This window comes from Sminthopsis crassicaudata, chromosome 5 (genome assembly GCF_048593235.1).
Source record: "Sminthopsis crassicaudata isolate SCR6 chromosome 5, ASM4859323v1, whole genome shotgun sequence".
Lineage (NCBI taxonomy): Eukaryota > Metazoa > Chordata > Mammalia > Dasyuromorphia > Dasyuridae > Sminthopsis > Sminthopsis crassicaudata.
In genome coordinates this window covers 191,576,906-191,599,533 of record NC_133621.1, presented here as the reverse complement: position 1 = coordinate 191,599,533, position 22,628 = coordinate 191,576,906, and the positions used below count along the sequence as shown (strand labels likewise).

Genomic DNA, 22,628 nt, shown 5'->3' with positions numbered 1-22,628 from the left:
TTAATTTGCCAGAAACACAAATATTTTAGAGACTGAACTACGTGTTCATTGACCAGATGGATAAAGAGCGACATCATTATGGGGGATTCCAACACCACCCACGTCGAAGAGAAGACTCCTGAAATGTCCTGGTTTCTTTCCCTCTTAAGGATAAATGCCATCCATTTCCCTTTATTCTTTATTAATGGAAATGTTTTGCTTTGATACAATACACACTTCCCAACTAATGCTGAAGCTCTCTTTAGACCACTCTTCCCTCCCTCTCTCCCCCAACAAAGTATATTCCCTGAAGAATTTAAACTAAAACTGCCTCATAGAATCTTGGAGGGGACCTGGTTCTCAGTCCAGCACACCTGACAGATTTGATCTAATGGGGACAGCGCACAGAGGTAGGGTATAATTGATAAAGCCTGTCACTGACACTTCTGTAGTTCAGCTGTTATTGACAGAGAGAATGCTTGAACAGTTTAGTACCAACTCATACATTCTAGTCAGCTTGTTACATTTTAATGCTGTCTTAATATACATACATATATGTGTTTATATATATATATATATATATATATATATATATATATAAATATATATATATATACACGTGCATACTACATATATGTAATGCTGTCTTTATCTACATATGTGTAGGTATAGTGGATTCTCCCATGAGCAAGTTAACTTTTTTTTTTTTTTTTTTAAACAAAACTGAAATTATTTTTCATAATGTTTGGATTAATGTTCAGTTCTAACTGCGGTGAAATCACACACTCATCTTTGGATAGCTCCCCCAGCGTTGGATTTTCCCCCTCTTGACCCATTTTTACAAATGCATATTTTTATTTACATTTTTCTAAAATACTTATTTTGAATAATTTTTTCAGATAGTTGTTGTTAACAGATGGCATTTCTTTTAAAAACTGCTTCTCCTTTGACCATTTATCTACTGGGTAATAACTCTTAATATGGTAGTTCCCTTTAAATTTGAAGATATCAGAGTTCATTAACAGGCAAGATTTTTACTGTCAAATTTTTTTCCTCTATCTAATCCTGTTACATTGGTTGTCAAAAATTACTATTACATAGATGAAATTTGTATGCTACAAATAATCTTATCCCTCTCTTCCTCATACCATTCCCTTACCAGTTCAGACTCAAATAAATTTGTCTTAAAAAAAAGAAATCCATCCCTTGCATCTATAGCTTGCTTTATTTGAAATAACCTAATCCTAATCTTTTTGCTCAACCAGTCTGAAGTCCTATCTAATGCTAAATATCAAACTCCCCCTTGCCAGCCTCAGTCACAGATCTACTTTTAGTGATATCTTTTTTTATTTTACATTGTCCTTGCTTAGCCCAAATGAATGTTTCATAAGGCTTCCAAAGGTCTTGATGCTTCCCTCTCATCCCCCTGCTCATTTTTTGTTTGCATGTCTTCTACCTGTGTTATCCTACATTAAAAAGCACTAAAGACATTTAATCACCCTTACTAAGATTAATCCAGAGGTGTGCTCTTTTTATTCCCTCAATGATCTTGAGAATTTAGATGAGAATTCTTAGGGATGATAGTCTTGTTTCTTATTTGCAGCATATGAGCAATGAGTCATTGTACTGTTTGGTCTCCTTTTCCTATATTAAGTAGTGGGGGGGGTTTATCCACTGAGTTAGCATTTCAAAGACTCCACTTGCCTTCATTTTTCTCAAAAAAGAATAGCTAGAAATCATTAATTCTGTTGAAAGCATTTTTTCCCTCATGTACAAGTATGCTTAGCTTTGTGCATTAGGTTATCCTTTGATGTAAACTATTTTCCTTTGCTTTTTTGGGTATATTACATTTCATGCTTTCTTTCATTTCTCTTCATCAGTGAGTATTGTGCAATTCAAATTAGCATTCTTTAATAAGTGAACTGTCTTCTCCTAGCAACTTGTTAGACTTTCTTTGACCCAGAAACTCTGAAGCTAAGCCACCATATTTTTAGGTTAAATCCGAGGTTTTTCTCTGACAGTCTCCAATCAATTATATTGATCTGCCCTCTAATTCCAATACCCCCAGGAAGTTTTCTTTTATGATTTTATGAAATCTAGTGTACACTTTTTTTTTTTCTAGGAAGCCAATAATTCCCAGACTATCTCTCTGAGCTTTAGCTTCTAGATCCAGTGGTTTGGTTTGTGGAAATTTCAGTTCTTGGAATTATTCTAGTTTTTTTTTTTTTCTTTGCTCCAAACAAGTAGTTTGTTTCATCTCTGCATTTTTGTGCTATGCTTTTGCCATTGCTATTTAAAGAGTTTCCTTATTTTACATTTTTTCATCTTCTTTTCAAAACTTCACTGTCCTTTATCTTTTCAGATTCTTTTTTAAGAGTTCTACTTTCTTTCCTTATGTCTTCATTATTTCTTTTTAATAAACTTCTCAACTGTTCTTGAAGTTCTTTTAATAGTTCCTAGACCCTAACTGAAAAACTCATTCCATTGGCTCATACCATTATTTCTTATGGCACAATAAAACATTCCATGGCAGTCATATGCACAAATTATTCACCCATTCCCTAATTGATGCATATTTCTTATTTCTAGTACTTAGGGGTGGGGACTGATATCACAAAATATTTTGGCACATATGAAGGCTTTCTGCTTCTGTTGGGGTGCGTGCCCAGAAATGGTATCTCTTTGTCAAAGGTGGTGAACAGTGAGTGACTTTTCTCACCACATTCCAAATCATTTTCTCAGATAGTTAGGACCATCCATGTTTGATCACTTCAAATTGTAGCAGTGAATAAGCAGGAATGTCTAGAAATAAAGAGCAAGATTGCTAAATGATCGCCAGGTGGAACATTTCATTGTTTGATGATCAATGGGAAATTTTCTTTAGTAGCAATAGTGCTACCGATAATAATGAGAGCCTTTATCATATCACTTTTAAGTTTCACAAAGAACTTTACAAATATTATGCAAGATAGGAGCTCTTATTATCCCCATTTATACCAGTGCGAAGATGGAAGCAAAGATTAGATGATTTGCTCAGGTATCTAAGATCTTTCTGACTCCAAGTTCAGCTCTTCATCCTCTGTACTACTTAGTTACCCGGGTATGATCGATTTAGAATTAATCAGTCTAGTCTGTAATTTGGGGATAGATGATGACAAAAAAATTGTGATATTTACTCAGAAAGTATTTATATGGTGGTTTATGGTTTACATATGTTGTCTCATTTGATCCTCACAACAACCCTGGGCTATTATTACACCCATTTTATAGATGAGAAAACTGAGACAGATAGCAAATAAATGGTGGATGCTCACACAGTCTGAGATCACATTTGAGCCCAGGTATTCCTGACTCCAGATCCAGTGTTCTATCCATTGCAATGCCACTTAATTATATACTTGTATGTGTATACATACACACATACACACACACATACACATGTAATACATGCAAAATATATATTTCTAAGTATAACTCATACCTATCAATCGATCAATCTATGTGGGTCAAACATAGAAATCTAATATTAACCTAGAATCAACTGGAAGAAAAACTAATTCCATCTAGTATTTAAGGTACTAGGCAATCATTGTGTGGCCAAAAAATCCCATAATAATTTTTGTTAAGATACATCCTCCTGCTTCTGACTAATCTTAAGTAGTCTGGCTAGAGGACTCATAAATAAGAAAGAACCCACCACATTGTGTTTATATTAATGCATGCAGTTATCTGATGTATAGATTCTATACAATGGACTTAGAGATCTGTCATCTGAATGAAAAAAGGACACACATAAATTTATAATGAATTCACTTTCTTGGTGCTGTAAGGTTTGCAAATCAGTTACCTCCCAACAATCCTGTGAAGTCAGGCAGTACAAATGCAACGGATTGTTAAATATTCCTACTTTTTAATGGCCCTATCTTTTAATTTTCTGGCTTATTCTGTTTTTAAGGGAAGAGAGGATCTCATCGTGATAGTACACGCTCTTTTGTGCCTCTAACCTTCCCTGCTACCAATTATGCTTTCCTGTTTCATGCCTGTCAGGTTTTGCTTGTCCCTTTTAGTAGCAGGGAAGATACTCCTTTGATGTTGTGTTGAAAACATCCCGGCTTTTTCTGCATGTAGCTTATTCATTCCCCAACTCATTTCCGTCAAGGATCTGATGGAGACGTTTTTGAATCGGCTGCCTCCTCTTGGCCCTGGTAAGATGCAGTCTCAGAGTCTGCTGGATGGCAGAAGACTAAAAGAGAGATGTGGGACGCCAAAGAGCGAGGAGAGAAACTAGAAACAAGCAGCTAGAGTTGCTGAAATTGGAAGTCCAAGGGAGCGTGATCGTAAGCATGGTTCAGAGGCCGAGAAACCGACCAGGATAATCATTGGGATAGAAAGGACAATGAGTAAAATGTAATGAGATGCCAGAGCATAACAAACAAAAGTTATACTAGGAAGGAAAATGAACAAAAATCCCCTAATGGAAAAGAGAATCCTGTGAACTTTCCAGAGATTATCAAATAGTAAGGAATTCTACAATGACTCAAAATAAATAATTATAATCACATAAAATTTATTAATATAATATATAATATAATTATAATTTAAAATTATAATTAATTTTTAAAAAGAAATTAGGAATTGGCTTAGGTCAGAAATATGCGTTCTCGTTGTAGAACTTTTTAAAATACCAAGAACGCATAATGGTGACTCTTTTCAAAGAAAGAGAGATTCTGAGAATTAGCTTTACAGAATTGGAACACAGAATAAAAAATTGAAAGAAGATTTGGCAGAAAAGCAAAAGGAAAGCTTTAATGCTTTCCCGTCCTTCCGAGCTGTGTGACCTCAGGAAAGCCACCAACCCTTTCTTTCCCTCAGTTAGAGGTGGAAGGATCCTCAGGGGCCAGCAAGTCCAACCCTCATTTTGCAGATGACAAAGGAGCCAAAATTCTTAAAAATGGGCAGTTTGGGGAAAGGCAAGGGTGGGTGTAGACGGGAGAACGTGAGGAATAGACCGGGACTAAGGTAGAGGAAGCAAAACCAGTCACAGACAAGATGCTGACTTAAAAGAATGCGGCAAAAATCAGAACAAAAGAAATAAGTGGGGAACACACGAGCCTAATGATCATGACCTTAAATGTGAATGTTTGAAACAATCCAGTCAGATGAAAGAGATCGGCAGAATGGGTAAGAAAAGAACATGCAACAATTTGTTGTAAGAAGCACCTCTAGAAGGGGAGACACATACAAAATCGGGGCAGGGGGAGCTGTGTAAAGAGTGTCCTCGAGTCCATTTGATTTTCAGTTGCAAGAATCTACCCACCCGAAAAAGATTTTAAGGAGTGACTTTGAGTTCTGAAGTAAACATTGGGCCAGCCATCAAGTGTATATAATATATGTATGTATATGTGTATACATATCCATACACACACATATATGCATATATATACACATACACACATGTATGCATGTGCATTGTGTATACACATATATGCACACCTTGCATACACTGTGTATATACAGAAACATAAGGTTCAAGGTCCCACTGCAGTTGTGACCAGTCTGTATTGTAGAGCATGCAACAAAAGGCTGGGAATTAAAGTAGATTGGATTCTGCCATTGGCGTGCCGGGTAACCTTGAGCAAATCAACCTGCTGTGTGTCATCTCAGATGGGGACGATAAGCTGCAGCTATCTTAGGGGGAGTTTATATGGACTAAATAATTAATGATTATAAGTCTCTTTAAAGAAAGCAATAACCTACCTTTGTTGGAGGTTTTTTTTTTGTCTTTTGCCAGAATTTCTAGCTCATGTGGGTTAATATGTGTCTCTAATGAAAGCGTCGTTTGAACAGCTTTTTTCTTAGACCAACAATGGAATCAATTGATGTCTCTTCAAGGAGAAGAATTTATGATGTTAATTATTTTGCATTTACTTGTCTTTGTACATAGTCCGCCCCCCATTAGGAGGTAAGTCTTCGAGGGAAGGTCAGGGCTGTTTGAGTTTTGACTCTGTAGCCCAGCACGCAGCACAGTGCCTGGCACATACAGGCAATAGTAAGCATCTAATAAGTGCTTGTTGGATCGGGGCAGGGGGGGAAGAAGGGAGGAATTAATGAGCCACATGTGAGCTCTGAGATTTTTCAGGGGACATCAAGGAAGGCTCCAGAACATTCCAGGACCCTCAATAGTGAACTCACGGGGGAAGGTCTGGCTGGGCAGGATATTTGTCCTCCGCGTGGTTGGAGTGACAGCCACATTTAAACAGTTGAGTTTAAACTACTCGACAGTATTTCTCATCATATAAATTAAAATGGAGAAAATGGACAAGCTGATGGTACTGTTAGTGCAGCATTAGAACTGGTTGAGTGGCCAGAGCCAAGGAGTGATACCTGACAGATTGCCATCAGACCGAGATGGCCACTCCAGTGCCCCCGGGGAGGTTCTTCTGGCCGGTTCTTGTCTTGAATGCAGGTATAAATGGCACGGTGATTAAACCTGCCCGTAACACGTTGCTGATTGAGATCCTGATAAAGCGGACCTCAGGAATCTAGGTTCTAGCACAATGGGCCAGATCGTATGCGATATGAGAAGGATAAATATAAACTCCTACACTTAGATTCATTAAATCAACTTCACAAGTTGAGGGGGAGGTGTAATTAGGTGACAGTTTATATTTTAAAAGATCTGGGTTTGTTAGTGGACTGCCAACCCAATATGAGTCAGCAGTGTGAGAGGGCAGCCAAAAAAAAACACGTTTGTAGAGGGCCTGGTCGGTCGGCCATACGTGCATTTGGGGCGTCATAGTTTAGGGAGGCCACTGACAGACTGGAGTAGGTTTAGGATGATGAAAGGCCTGAGTGCTGTGCTTTATAAGGATCAATGAAGGGGTACAGGGATGTTTAGCCCGAAGAAGAGATTTATAGGAGGTGGCTACCCTTGATCTTAACCAAAAGTTCAGTGCTCTTGCTTTGTCCAGAATACAAAGAGAGTTATAACACAGATCACAGAATTTATATTATAATTGAGGAAAAAACAAATACATAAATAATATATATACATATCTATCTATCTACATATATATATATATATATATATATATATATATATATATATATATATATATATATATATATATATATATATATATATATAATATAAGGATGGGAGAAATCTAGACATAATTCCATATTACTCAGTGTTGAGGAGTTTGAACTGGAAGAGTGTAGAATAAAGTCAGCAAGATCACTTAGGTTTTTGTAAGAGGATGGATTCCTGAATGAGGATGTTCATAGTGAGGATGGAGAGTAAGAAAATATTCAATGGGAGATTTATTGCAGAGGTAGAAAAAAAAAAAGAATCCCAACTAATGGGATATATGAAATGAGAGACAAGGAAGAGTCAAAAGATTATTCAAATATTAAAAATCCTAGGCACCTTAATAAGATCATTGGACTACTAGTAATAGAAATTAAAAATGTATTTAGAAGGGGTAGGTTTACAGAATAAAGATGAGCGTGGTGTTAGACCTATCAAATAGTTAGCCAGATATGTCGATGGAACTGTCCAGCAGACATTTGTAATTGGATTGGAGCTGAGGTAGGGTAAGATAGGAGACAGAGAATAGCAGAATTAAGTTTGGGAATCAACATCATGAAAGGGGAAGGTGAAATCATTAGACTGAAAAGGAATCACCAGGGAAAAGAGTAGGAAGATAGACGAGAAGGCCTAGGATGCCAAATGCACTAAAGATGGCAATGGGGAGTTAGGAGCGGGATTAGAGGGATGGAAGAACACAAGATTGAAGTCAGATTGTGGAGTTTCAGAATGCTGCTACTGCTCCCCCACCTGTTCATGAGTGGCTGAAACAGAGTGGAGGTCCTAAGAGAAATAACTGCTGCCTTCAAGTTATTTGAAGAAAGATCAGATATGCTCTGCTTGTCCCCAGAAAGCAAAACCAAGAGCAGTAGATTTTGATTTAATAAAAGGGGAAAAAAAATGCCCAACAGTTTCAGTATGGATCGGCCAGCTTCAAGAGTTACTGAGCCCCCATTACTGAAGGCTTCAAACAGAGATTTGTTGGGTATTTTATCGGGAAGATTTTATAGGAAGAAATGAGAAATTTTTGTTATGTTTTTTTTGTTTGTTTGTTTGTTTTTAATGTGTGTATAGCTATGATTTAAGGCTTTCTCCTGTAGATTCGTTGCTGCCATACTCCAACTGGGATATATTCAAGAGTTAGTGGTACCATTAATCATTTTCCCCAGCCAGAGAAGGGAAAGGGGCCTTCTCCACTTGGCTCCCACGTTCATTGGTATAACTCCTAGCTGAGGCAGTGCAACATTTTTCTAGGCCAGCCTGAAAGCATGCTTATAGAAAGTATAGAAAAGTACTAAACCAAAAATGTAGAATAGTGAAAGTGTAGAACAGTACCATCAAAGGAAAGCCTCGGAATCACAAGGGAAAATTCTACTTCCACTCAGCCAGGAAGCTGTGTCCTAAGGAAGAAAAAACTGGAACATTTTCGGTGTAATCAATATCATTGTTAAAAATAACATCATATATTTGGTGCTGGAAGGCACCTTAAATGTCATTGAATTCTTCTCCCTTATTTTATCGATGAGGAAACAGAGATCTCAAAGCTTAAGTGATATGTAAAAGTTACACAGGGAGTTAAGCGGCTGAAATGGTATTTAACAATGGTCTTTTGACTCCAAACTCAGTGATCTTTCCCTATACCATCCTGTATATATATATGTTTTTATTTTTATACATGTATGTATATACGCTCTTTTGCCTATGGCAATTTTTTTGTATATGTGCATGTATATACAAGTGTGTGTGTGTGTGTGTGTGTGTGTGTGTGTGTGTGTGTGTGTGTATATATATATATATATATATATATATATATATGTATATATATGTTCTTTTGCCTAGGTACGTGAATGTATATGTGCATGCATGTATATGTATATGGGTATATGTGGGAGTAGGGAAGAAAGAGAGAAGTAGTATTTGTAAAGGTAATGCTTCCCTTTCTCACCTCTAAACTTTCCTCATATTTCATTTAAACTGCTCCTTGACCCATAAGTTTGAAAAATCAAGCCTCAGTAGCTCCCTTTTTCCTCTTTTAGAGACTACAGCAAGCTTGCTTCTCTAATTGCAGGAGGAGCCGAGTACTTCTTAAAAACAGTGAATTTATGTTCCTTGCCTCTCAGCCTTCTGAAATGAATTCCCTAATTGAAATCATTCTTTATGAATAGTTATTCATTTTAATTAATGTAAATTTTTTAAAAATTCAGTGGTTCTTTCTATCCTGAAAACCACCAAAATAAAACAGAAGTATAACTACAGAAAAACAAAATACAAGCTGACACTATGTCAGTCATCCAAGAGCCAGAAAGAGATTGTTAGGCCAAAAAGAAATAGAGCAGTGGGCGAATTTTAGTTTAAAACAGAAAAAAAAAACCTAAAACTAAGTCCATTCATCTGGACTATTTTCTGCATCTTATTTCATCATTGCTCTGTCTGCTATTAAGTTAGGTACTATTATTTACAAAGCATTTGTAAATTTATATAAGATACCAGCTATTGCTGCTACTGCTATTGTTATTGGCGTTAAACTAGATGATGATCTCAGCAACTCATTTGTAATATGGTTTCAGAGAGTGATCCGGGATACCAAGAGGTTAAGTTTGTGTCACAGGTGAGATTCGAACCTTGGTCCTTGACCCCAAGATCAGCCCCCATACTCTATTCTATGTTCCCTCTAATTTATATAAATATCTACATTTTAATTAAAGAACTGAGCCTGAATCCCTTCACAAAGTATATTAGTCTTATTCTCCTAACTCATTTTACTGAAATCACTAAAAACATCCAGATATTATGACTCCAGCATTTTTCAAACCTTAGCTTCCTCTGGCAAGAGTGACATGTATTAGTAGTGATCAAAATACAAAGACATTGAGAGGAACAAAGTCAAAGCAAAGACACAGAGCTCCCTCTGATTTAAAACAAAGTTCGGGATCTGATCAAAAGGCAAAAGAATGGAGATGTGCAGTGGGAAGAAATTAATATAGAGTGTTTCTCAGTTTCATGCTGTTTGGGGAAAAATATAACTAACTACAGCCCACCATATGAAGCTAAATTAGGTTGGTAATTAAAGTATATGTTAAAAATAGTTAAAATTAGAGACAAAGCTCCATTGTTTAGTGCAGTTGTTGACTGCTTATCTGTGCTGGGGGGGGAGGGTGTGAGGGGGCTAGTCTGAGGACTCTGGTATTTTAAAGATTAATCACCCTCCCATGGAGGGTTTTTAGACACCCACCTGCATTGTGGATCTGGTTGTAGGCCAAAGAAGTGTGACAAGTCTCGTGGTATTTTTTTTTTTTTTCTTCTAATTTAGCACTGGGTAGGCACTTCAAATGCCAGATAGAGCATCCCATTACAAAATAGAGTTCATCCCTTCTAATTCAGGGGAAGTGACTGATGTTTTAGGGTGATTGTCAAGGAATACTGAAACCTTGGATAGGGGCCAGTGTGGCGTATTAGTGAAAAAAAGCAAACTAAAATTTAGGGCATTAAACAATAACTTCCCAGGTAAGTTCCTCTCCGCTAAAACTTGTGCCTTTCTCCCCCCTCTTGATCGAAGGTGTGCAGGGAGCGGATTTGTATCTGCCACAGCTTTCTACAGTATGGGTCAGGGTCCTTGGAAACCATACCAATGACAGTCTGCCAGGATGATCCCAGGACTTCGGCCCCTCTTTTCTCCCCATCCCCACCAATTTTTTTCTTTTTCATTCCAGGTGATGTGCTCTATGAACTTCTTCAGCATATTCTGAAGCAAAGGAAGCCACGAATTCTCTTCTCACCATTCTTTCACCCAGGAAACTCTCTTCAAACACAGCCAGAGGTCATGTTGCACCAAAACCATGATGAAGGTACACAATGGGCTCCCATATTCCCTTGGTGGTCTAGAACAACTAATGGATTACCCGACGTGTGGTTTCTGTTCTTTTATATTCGGTCAATCGGTCATGCCTTTATCATTAGCTTTACCACTACCCCCCTTACCTGGACTGTGTACTCCTTCCTCACCTCCACCTCATGTCACTTTCCCAAATCCTGATTCTCCCCAAGCTACCTTTTACTTCTTTTATGCAGAGGGCAACAGCTGTCTCATTTTTGCCATTATCTTCCCTTTGCTTAGCACAAAGTAGGAACTTAAATGCTTGTTGAGTGTTTGATTGAACTGATAATTATTGAGCATTTACTATTTTATTATTGCATCAGTCTTCCCGCTTCTATTCTTTCCCATTTCCCACCACCACCTTCCCCAAATCTGGTTTCCTTAGTGCTGACAAAGTAATCTTCCTAAAGCCTAGCTCTGACCGTGTCATATCTCCCACCTCTGTCTTCATACATGTTGCCTCACCTGCCTGGAGACCTAGTTCATGAAGGAGGAGTTGAGTCAGGGGCATTTCCCTCTTAGAACACAACTTCCTTCAAAGCCTGTCTCATCCCTTTAGTTTTTAGTATTCTCTCTGACCACAAATTATCGGACATTTATTTAGCATTCTACCCGTTGTATTCCCTAGTAGAATATAAACTCCTTGAGGGCAAAGACCCAACCCCTTCATTTTGGGGGGTACCCCCGGCACCAAGCACTTGCATAGTAACTATTTAATAAAACTGCTAATAAAATTAAATTGAATTGAATTTCAAAGTGCTAAGGGAATACAAAGATGAATCAACCGACATTCAAAAAGCAGTTATTGAGTTCCTTTTGTGTGCCAAACCCTGAATTAGGTGCTGGGGACCAAAGTGAAACAGCCTCTGCTCTCTGGGAATTTTCATTCTCCAAGGGCACATGTACGGGTACATCCAGACCCAGGAGAGCTCAAGCAGATGGTAAAAGATCCCCCGTTCATGCTATCATCAGCTGAAATAATGCTTGAAGACGAGCGGTTGTAGCTGATTAAGAGTACTGGGTAGTGAGCTTATCTTCTAGAGGCTCATGGAAAATATCCAAAGGATAATTCCATGGTAGATAATGTGCTTTTTATCATGTGGATTTCAGTTCTTCTGTCAGATCTTTAAGTATTTTGAGTCCTTGAAGGGGGGCTATCTTGTCTACAGTGGGTTTAACTCACTCTGCTTTGCCCCAGAGATTAGAATTAAGAAAGAAGGGGTGAAGTTACCAGGAGGCAGGTTTTGATTCAGTGTTGGGAAATGTTTCCTGATGAAAGAAGTGTCCAAAGCTGGAATTTGCAACTTCAGAAGACAGCAGATTTTCCCCACCGAAAGTCTTAAGGTAGAGATTGGGTGACTGGTTCCAGGCACATGGTAAAGGGATTTCCTGTTTCAGAGGAGCGTTCAGTTGGTCAGCACACATTTATTAGTGCCTGCTGTGTTTCGGCCACTGAGTGCCGGGGAAACAAAGAGAAGCATTGTGTTGTATTCAAGGAGGGAGCAAGCATTTATTAAGCACAAATTTATTATTATTATTATTATTATTATTAACTCATTGGATCATTGAGCTGAACTAGGACTACCTTTACCTAGACTACCTAGAAGGTCTCTTCATCTCTTGGGTCCTATGATTTGAAATATTTTTGTCATCATTTTATGTAAGAGGGAATAAAAATGAGATTGCTAAATAGCAAAAGGAAAGGATTTTCCCCTTCCCCCTTTCGAAGAAACAGGATTCACCAGTTCCATTTTAGCAAGGCCTTTGATCTTACAGATCCTTGGCCTGCTACACAGAAAATGGATTAAAGGGGAAGGACTGCGAGAGATCAGGAGAAAACACACTATATTTATGTGTACGTGTCAAAAATAAATCCCGACCATCACAGACATAAAAAATGTTGCCTCTTTTGATGTGGACTGTTTGTAATTATATCCATAAAGCACATAGTCTAGTGAAAAGAACAATGGAGTCCAGAATAAAAGGACTGGGGTTCAAGCCTCAGCTATCCCACTTGTTATCTCTGCAGTCATGGACAAGCCATTTTAATTGAGCCTCATTAAGACTTAGTTTCCTCATCTGTAAAATGGGGAGAAAGATATTCCCATTTCAATTATAGGACTGTCTTTTGCCTCTATTCCCAACGCTTAGTCCAGTACCTGGCACAGAGTAGATGCTTAACTAAATGTTGATTGATTGGTTGATTGAGTGTAATGAAAACACTTTATAGGTTATAAATTATTATTACATTATGATCATCATTATTTATTACATCTTCTTATTACTTTCTTTCATTCTCCTCCTTTTTGATGGGATTCTGTTAAAGAAAAAAAAAATCACTTTCCTGCTATTGTTATTGCATATTATAACGTTCTACGGACAATTGCACAGGTGCATAAAATGATTGTGGGCGTGTTTGATTTTTTGCAGTTGACTAAGAGAAGTAAGGGAAGTGAGCTCATCTTCTGTAGGCTCAATGAAAATATCTAAAGGATAATTCCAGGAGCACATAACATGTTTTTCATCATGTGGATTTAAGTTCTCCCGTCAGATCTTCTTTATATGTTGAAAGCTTTCCATTTAATTAGTCATCATTTGATAAGAGTTTATTAAGCACCAGCTATGTGCTGGGCTTTTTGCTTGGTGCTGAAAATACAAAGACAAAAATGAAAACATTTGATGGATGTCTTCAAAGAACCTACATTCTCAGAGGTGACAACACATACCTAAATAACTTAATAAAACTATGTAAAAAATAAATTCAGAACAAATTGAGAGGGAAGAGTATGCAAGTTGACTAAGGGTATTGAGAAAATTTTCATGTAAAGGAAAATGAGCTTTAAGGAAAATAGATATTTGAAGAGTGGAGATGAAGAACAGATGCCTCCTAGGAATGGGGGTGAGGGGTGGCAAGGGTAGCCATTGCACAGGATCGAGGCAGGAGATGGGTTATTATGTGTGAAGAGCAGGAAGAAGGACGGTTTGGCAGAACCATAAAATAAGTGAAAAAGTCACGACGGGTAATCAGAAAGGGTGTGGCCAGATTGGGAAGATCTTTACAAGCCAAGCAGAAAAATTTAACATTCCCCTCCAAATACTTGGGAGATGAGGAGTATTTAATATAAACACATGTATTTCAAACGTTGCCCTTCAGTTTTTATGGATCAGTGTGACGTCTGGGTGGTTAGAGGGAATAGTTCTGCATTTGTTCATTTCACAAGGATCTTTTTGGGGAGTGTTGTAGCCGTACTGTAATAGAGAGACTTGTCATCTCTTGGTTTGTGCAGGATAATGAGCTTCCATTTGCTTGGTGGTGTCTTTCTGGGTACCCAAAAGATGCCATATTTTTGCAGCTCACCCAGGTTCCACGTGAGCATAATTTATACTGATGATGGATCTTCTCTAGCCCTCCCACTTCCCAGTTTTGAAGAAAACCTACAATTTCTTGTCTTGATATGGTCTGTCATTCATTATATTAATCATACGCAAACTTTCTGTCTTGTGTGTAATCTATTTTATTTTATTTTTTTGCTTTCTTTTTATCTTAAACTTTCTTAGATTATCCAGACCAAAGATTTTTGCCTCAGCCTTCTTCAGGGGTTCACTCTCTGCCCTCTAATTTCTTGGCTTCTCAACCCTATTTTATTGTGGTTTTATTTCTATTGCATTGTTTATTGTGTTCTCTGTGCTACTTTGACTCCTATTTCCTTAACTTTTTTGACTTTTAATTATTGATTAAAGGTATCAGGGACTTTTGAGGTAATTTTATTTTCTGTTTTTAACTGGGCATAGTTTCTGCTGCCCAAACTTTCTGCTTGCTAGATAGACATTGATGCAATCCAGTGGTTTTTCAGTTGTCAGTAGTTTTCTCAAGCTGCCTCTTCCGCGAAAGTATTATACACCATTCTTTTGTAGAAACTCTTAGATAGTTCTACTTTTCCTCATGTGGTCCATACTAGAGCACTGGCATATATCTTATGTGTTTTGGTCCTGAAATGTTTTTTGACTCTCTGTCAAATACTATGGGAGAATATGGTTGTAAAAGATAGCAGCTTTTTTGAACTACTCTATTATTTTAATGTGACTGATCTATTCATTGAATTCATGCCCAAAAAACTCCACAAGGAATTTTCAGAATTCCATTCTGAGTATGCCCTTTTCTTTTTTTCCAAATCATTTGAAATAGCATTATTTTTGCCATATGTTTCATTATTAGGTCATGCCTCTGGAATTTGTGCTTTGTGCAGCTTTTCAGTGTCCATAGGTTCAGGGCTTTTCCCTTTTCAGATTTAAATAATTCCTCATTTTCTGCTTTTATTTTATCTAATCTAGGTTTAGGAATGAAGTTATTTCTTGTGAGTGACCTTGAATTGATCTATTACATTGATTTAACTTAGCTTAGAACTGAGATTATTGCCGGCAAAAAGCAGTATGAAATCCTTGTCTATGCCTGGTAAGATCTGTTTCCAGTTTTAGTATGGTTTAAAACTGGCACATAATAAAAGCATTCATATATTCATTTCATTTTGTGCACATTCATGATTTGTCTCCTGTTATGGTCAGCCCTATCCACACCAAGGAATTTTTAGCAGGTGGGTTATTGGTGTTTCAGAATTGATGTAATTTATCTTTCTATTTCATGGCATCAGAACATAAAGAAACGCCGCTCGCTTTGCCTTTTTTGTGTGTCAAGCTCATTATCTCAGTGGTTCCAAGTGGCCTGCAAACCCTGTCCTATTGATTGGATTCAAAGGAGCAGTTACTTGCTAGGGTGCTAACTCAATCATTGCAATCACCGAGCCCAGTTGGCCAGTATTTCAGGCAGGATTCCTGCAGCATCTTGACAGCTACCCTAGAAGTCTCAGAGCACACAAAATCCCCATTAAGCCTCCCCCTGCCTAGCATCCCCTTATTTTTCCATTCTTTCTCCTCTCCTTACTTCATGAGTGATGAGCTATTGTCACTTTTATATCATTCTGCTCACTTTTTTAGAGGAAGTTTAAACAGAAATGGTTTGAACACAAATCTCTATCCAACTCTGTATGTATGTATGTGTCTAGAAAGCAAGATGTGTGTACACATGTGTATATATATATATATATATATATATATATATATATATATATATATATATATATATATACACACATTCCACAGTCTGCTGTAAAAGTTCTTTAAATGAAAGGTTGTTGTAAAAGAATTGGAGAAAAAGTATTATGTGCGGGTGATTGTAGGTAATAGACTATGATTGTGATCTGATTCTTTTTTTTTTTTTTTTAATTAAAGGTGTTTATTCTCAAAACATAAGCCTAGATAACTTTCAACATTCACTTTTGCAAAATCTTGTATTCCAATTTTTTTTCCTTCCTCCTACCTCCTCCCCTAGACATCAAGTAATCCAATATATGTTAATCATGTGTAATTCTTCTATACATATTTCCACAACTATCATGCTGCACAAGAAAAATCAGATCAAAAAAGGGGAGAAAAAGAGAAAGAAAACAAAATGTAAGCAAACAATAATTTTTAAAGAAAGGTGAAAATGCTGTGTTGTGATCCGCATTCATTCTTCTCTCTCTGGATGCAGACGGGTCTCTCCATCACAAGACCTTTGGAACTGGCCTGAATCATGGTGATTTGATTCTAGTCGTATCTTTTGGTTGAGTAGTCCAGGATATTTTGAGTTCTTTATTTGTATTACGGGAAGTTGTCGTCATCTGTCCATGAAAAATGGCGAACATCTGATGTCGTCAGGTCATACATGTCTTGTTAATTTTTCACTGTGAGCTAATTTTTTATAACCTTCAATCATTATAGTAGTTTAATGCCTTGTAATATGTATTTATGCACCTAGTTGTTTTTTTTTTTTAATAGGATTCTATTTTCACAGCCTTCACTGACCTATTTCATTTTCCTCATATATCATTGAGTAATTTACATTGATCACTAATTTCAAACCCTGTATGGGTGACTTGATTATATTTTTGGTGGCAAATGAACCTCATTCTGAATTGCTATCATTGAAAACCTCTTCATTTCCACAAACAAATCTGCGTGACTTTTCCCATTTGTTCAAAGTTTCTTTGTTGACACACTGCATTTACATAGTTCTTACTTATACAGTTCTTTTGATTGCACTTTGAGATCATAATGGATTCATTGGCTCGCTCTGATGGTTGCATCTGACAATCTAAGCACTTGTACATATTATCAGCCTTTTCTATCTCTGTTGTTATTACCTGTATTATTAAGGTCTGCCTGGTTATATGTTTGTCAAGTCCTAGGTAGGACAGTTTGCATCTTACTTTGTTTCCTAGACACAAATTGTACGCATCTTACTGAGAGAGACATGTCTTTGCTCATGAAGAAAGCAAGATAAAGGATAGATTGACACATCTTCTACTTGGGGTAGAATGGGCGGACCTGGATAGATTGTGAGCTGCATAATTAGAAAGAATATCCATATGGGTAAGATTACAGTTCCATTTAAGCATGTAAGTCCAAAAGCAGCAATGCAATTTCCCTCAAGAAATTTGTCATTATCCCAGGTGATAGCAAGAATCCTGAGAGTACTTTTTTTTTTTTTTTTTTTCTCTTGCTTTACCTGCAGACAGCTTGGTTTTGGGCTTGTGGTTGGTGATTGTGTTTTTATCCATCCAAATGTTTGGGCAACTAAAATTCATGTTCTTTGGGTTTTTTTTCTTAAGCTTGTTGACCATTAGCAAGAGGGGTGGAGGGAGGAAGTCTTAATATTGTTTTTGTTGCTTGGAAAATGTAATGGGTTTTTTGTTGTTGTTGTTGTTATGTTTTGTTTTAATGATTCACAACTCAGAACCTGATCCTGCACCATCACAGTACTAATTTGTGCTGTCTCTCACAGCAGGTAGCTTGGCTTTCCTGTTGTAAAATAAATGAGTGTTTCTTGTGTACTTTCTACTTATCTCTTTCCCCCTCCATCCCACTATTTTCACTCTAACTAAATTTAGCATCGCTCCCCTCCTCCATCCTTATTTCATTTTTCCTTTTCTTTTCCCTTTTGTTGTTTCTCCCAGGGACATTTTGGGCTTACATAATTGTCAAAAATCTACTTTGGAGAAGAAAGAAGAGTCTATCCTCTCTTTGCAGCTCTTATATATATATTCACCCCCCTCTAAAAAAGAAAATTCCCATATGGTATTTTTAAAATTCCTGTGATTGGAGGCTTATGGTATCACCACTGCACAAATCCTTTCTCCTTCCCCCCCAAGTCTGATTTGACTTACAAATGAGTGTGTTTGGTATTTGTTCTCATTTACAACAATACACATCAGTAGGAAAAACTACTCAGCTTGCTTACTTTCAGAGCTCTTCCTAAACCTTATTCATAGGCCCAGTTGTGCTTCTGCTGGGAGAACCATCTGTGGGCAAGCCTTTCTCTCATTGCATGGATTAATTAGAGAATGACACTAATGAACACAGAGACTCTGTTTGCATGCATCACTGCAAGGGTCACTTAATTTCATGCAGTGCCTGATTTCAGGTATAATGGGGTTTCTGGAAATTATGTTTCTAAACAAAGCACCAAAAGCACAATTCTGGCTGTGAATGCACTATTTCTTGACTGCCCATTCCATTGCCTTCATTGTTAGACATCTGTGAAAAATGGTGAGTGGCTGAGGAAAAGTCATAGTATATGAAATAAGTAACTTAATGAAAAAAGATTTGAATGAATAGTAGGACTGGTGTGCTTTGACCTAACCCCTTTAACCCCCTGTTCACCTTGAGAACCAATATGGTAGAAAGGTTTGAATGTTGACCTGAAATTTGAAGAACAAAGTTAACATTTTAGCTGTATTATCCTAAACCTTTTGGAAACTTCCTTATCTGTAACTCTGAGATAAGATGCTTGGAAATAAGATCATCTTCACAGTGGTGAGGCGCAAATGTTTGGGGGAAAACTCTCTCATTAGGAGAGTTCCCACAGTGAGTAAAAACACACAACTGTTATCTCCATCCATGACAGTGGAATTACCACACTTGGATTCAGATGTCACCAGCCCTGGTGGTGCCATATGAGAAAACAGAAATGGCAGTAAGGAAAACAAAAACAGGAAGAGCAGCCAGGCCAGAGCAAGGATAATTCAAGGAAGACCACGCAGAAGGTGACAAACGTTTAAAAGAGTTGAAAGATCAAATCTCAAGATATCTCAACAGGCAGAAAAATCTAAATAGTCTTAAAAAAAAATCAGTGTTATCACTTTTTAAAAAGGTGCTCATGAGGATATGACTAGATTAACTATCATATCATTTTCCTGCTTCTCATCTCAACAAAATCTTTTTGAAAGAAAACATGTGTATCAAGAGCATGCTTAATAAAAAGCGTGAGGATGGAGTAGGCAAGTTTTGTTTTTTTTTTTTTTATAATGCTAGAAGAATAGCAACAGTAATAATAATAATGATGATTACCATTTATAAGGTCAAATAAGTGGGGCAGTAGATAGAGTGCTAGGCCGGGAATCAGAAAAGTCAGATCTGGCCTCAGACACTTACTAGCTGTGTGACCCTGGCCAAGTCACTTCATCTTATTTGCCCCAATTTCCCATCTGTAAAACAAGCTGGAGAAGTAAATAGCAAACCACTCCAGTTTCTTTACCAGAGAAAGAGTAATGGGGTCATGAAGAGTCGGACATGACTGAAAATAACCAGAAAAATAAAAATAGTGCTTTTAAGTACAAGTGTACATCTTGTACAGATGTCACCTCATTTTAATCTTCACAGTGACTCTGGGAGATAAGTGTGCTTATTTTACAGATGAGTAAGTTGAGGCAAACAGGGTTAAGCGATTTGCCTAGGGTCACCCACCTAGTAAATGTCTGAAACAAAGTCTGAACTAAGGTCTCCTTAACTCCTGGTTCTACCCACTGCTCTATGTGCTTCACTGTAAACAGTATTCTATAATGGATCACATCTGTCACACAGCTGAACAAAATGTGCAACAAACGCAAGAAATATCCGCTTATATTTCTTTGACAATAAAACCCACTTGATTCAGTAGAATGGAATACTATTGCTCTCAAGACTATAGCCTTCAATAAGGTGCCCTCATGCATGTGTTAAAAATCATAAAAACCAATGTCATGCAACAGGAAAAAAAATGCTGAATTTGGAATCAAGATTAGATTCAAATCTTAACTCTGCTAATTATTTCCTTTTTTAATCTGATAAAAATCATTTTAATCTTTTCACACCTCAATTTCCATCCCTAGAAGGATTTGGACTAGGTGACCTCTAATGTAATTTCTAGTCCCAGATCTGTGAACCTAAAATTCCTTGAAAAGTATAATAGAAATAACCTTGTTCATAATCCTCGGATTATTAATGTTAAGGCATAAAAAGGGGATTATGTATGATTCACAAAATGCCAAATCTAAACAGAGTGCTCCCATAAGTGCTCTTCTTTGCACATGACATGCTGATTGCATCAACTCCCAGAGCATCCTCACTCAAGAGATTCAACTTATTATTTATGCAGGAAAAACAAAGTGGATGAAGAATACCTGCTGTGCAGACTGTATGCTATAAAGCATTGAATTCTTAGGGATGGTATATATGTTTTAGAAAGCCACTGAAGACTGACAAACTGAGTCAAAAATTGAATAGAAGGACAAGCTGGATTGCATTTGGGAATTATATAGCATTTTCTATATATCCATACAGGTGTGTGTTTGTATACACACATATACATATGTATATATTTAAGTGGATAGAACTTTCAAATTATTCCATGAAACAAAGCTCATCTTTAATATCAGCATTCTTTCAGCGATGTTATACTGCCTTCCATTGTAGAATAGCATATGAATAGATTATATCATATTATCAACAATAATTTGTAGTGACTTTTTATAGTGACAAAGGAACTGAGAACTGTATTGTCTATCATTTGGGAAATGGTCAAATACAATGTAGTATGTGAATGAAATGAGATTCTGCTTTTGATGAAATAAATGACAAAAAGGGATGGTTTCAGAGAAAACTGGAGGGACTTAATGAACTGATGGAGAATGAAATGAGCAGAACCAGAAGATAATTTATAAAAAAACATGATCAAGAAAATTTGGAAGTCTTAAGAATTTTGATCCATACAATTACCAAACACAATTCCAGAAGACCTGTATTGAACTATGGTATTCACCTCTTGACATATAGATGATGAACTTAAAATGCAGAATGAAATGTACTCTTTGGGGAGCTTGGCAAATGTAAATCTTTGTATTGCTTGACGGAATAGTTGTTACAAAGGTTTTGCAACCTTCCCCTCCCCCCATGGAAGTAGAAGGGCAAGAAAATTTTTCATGAAGAGGAAGGTGGGATTTGAGATAAATTTTTTTTGGGAAAGAAAAGAGGTTTGTTAATTGAAAAAAGTAAAATTAAATTAAATACTACTGATAGAAAGGGACAATGGTGTGAAAGATATCAAAAAGGTATAGTAAAGATCATCGGCCTGTGATGTCATGAGGAGGAGATATAACAAACACATGGACTTTCCACCCACCACGTTGGAATCAGCATCATTTAAAAGTCCGGAGAAAGGTCCCTCAGCATGAGAACAACCATCTCCATGCCTTATTAGAACATTTTCTGACTTCTAAGAGATGGGGGAAAAAACAAAACCATTATCTATGATACTTGTTTACATCAGACATTTTTAAAAAATCAACCTTTCCATGTTTAATGTTTCTTTGTGACAATGCTTCATTATCTCTATTCTAGCACTTTCAATGATTTCTTAATTATCCAGTCGTCATCTTTGAAATCTCTTCCATTATATTGTTATAGATATTGTTCTCTCGGTTCTACTTGGTTAAAGCTTATTAGTTAGTATAAATCTTCCCACATGTCTCTGAATAGTCTCATTGAGATTTCTTACTGAAATCTATTTATCTTTGACCTAACTTTCTAGCCTTGTCTTTCACAATACCCTTTCTTTCCATCTCGGACTGGAGCAAAACTAAATTAACTACTCTCCGTTTCCCAAACATACTTACCATCAGGACATTGTGTAACTGCAGGACTGGGAACTGAGCAGGGAGGTGGGATGGGGAAAGACCGACTTTCGTTCCTCTTCCTAGGACTGGGATTTGCCAATCTGTGGAGCCTTTGGTTGCACTGGCATTGCTGCTGAGGTATTTAACAGTGATGGGGCTTCACATACATTTGAGCTCTACAACTCTGTAAAATAGATAAAGTACAAATTATACCTTTTATACAATGAAAGACTGAGACTAAAAAAGTTACCCTACTACTCGTAACAATAATATTTATATGATGCTGGATCATTTGACATGAGTATATCAGTCTTGTTCCTAGATGCTTGTTAAGAGGGATACTAGGAGAGGCAGAATGGTACTTTTTAAGTGTTGTTTGGGGTCTCCTTCCTTCTTTTCTCTTGTCATTGAAAGTTTGGGGAGTGTGAGGGAGGTGCTGTCTGGATCAGTCCAGGTTAATGCTTTCTGGGAAATAGCGCGTCAGATTCCATCCAACTCAGCTTTCTAGAGAAAGACTGTGCCTTTGGGGATATTAAATATCCTGAGACCCCAACATGTCAACATTTAGACTCCTTTCTCCTCTGATCTGCTGAGAAATCAATGTGGTGTATTAGAAAGAATAGGAAACACGTCTTCTGGTCATTTCTCCACCTCTGGT

The 22,628-nt window shown here is 37.1% G+C and overlaps 1 protein-coding gene across 3 annotated transcripts in view; it reads left to right on the top strand.

Annotated features, from left to right (window-relative positions):
• Positions 1–22,628, top strand: part of ETV6 (ETS variant transcription factor 6) — a 298,560-nt gene that overhangs the window by 225,841 nt on the left and 50,091 nt on the right. For all 3 annotated transcript variants that reach the window (XM_074269166.1, XM_074269165.1, XM_074269167.1), the window contains one exon: positions 10,780–10,914. In XM_074269166.1, coding sequence (XP_074125267.1) covers positions 10,780–10,914 — 135 coding nt within the window. The remainder of the gene's footprint in view (positions 1–10,779; positions 10,915–22,628) is intronic.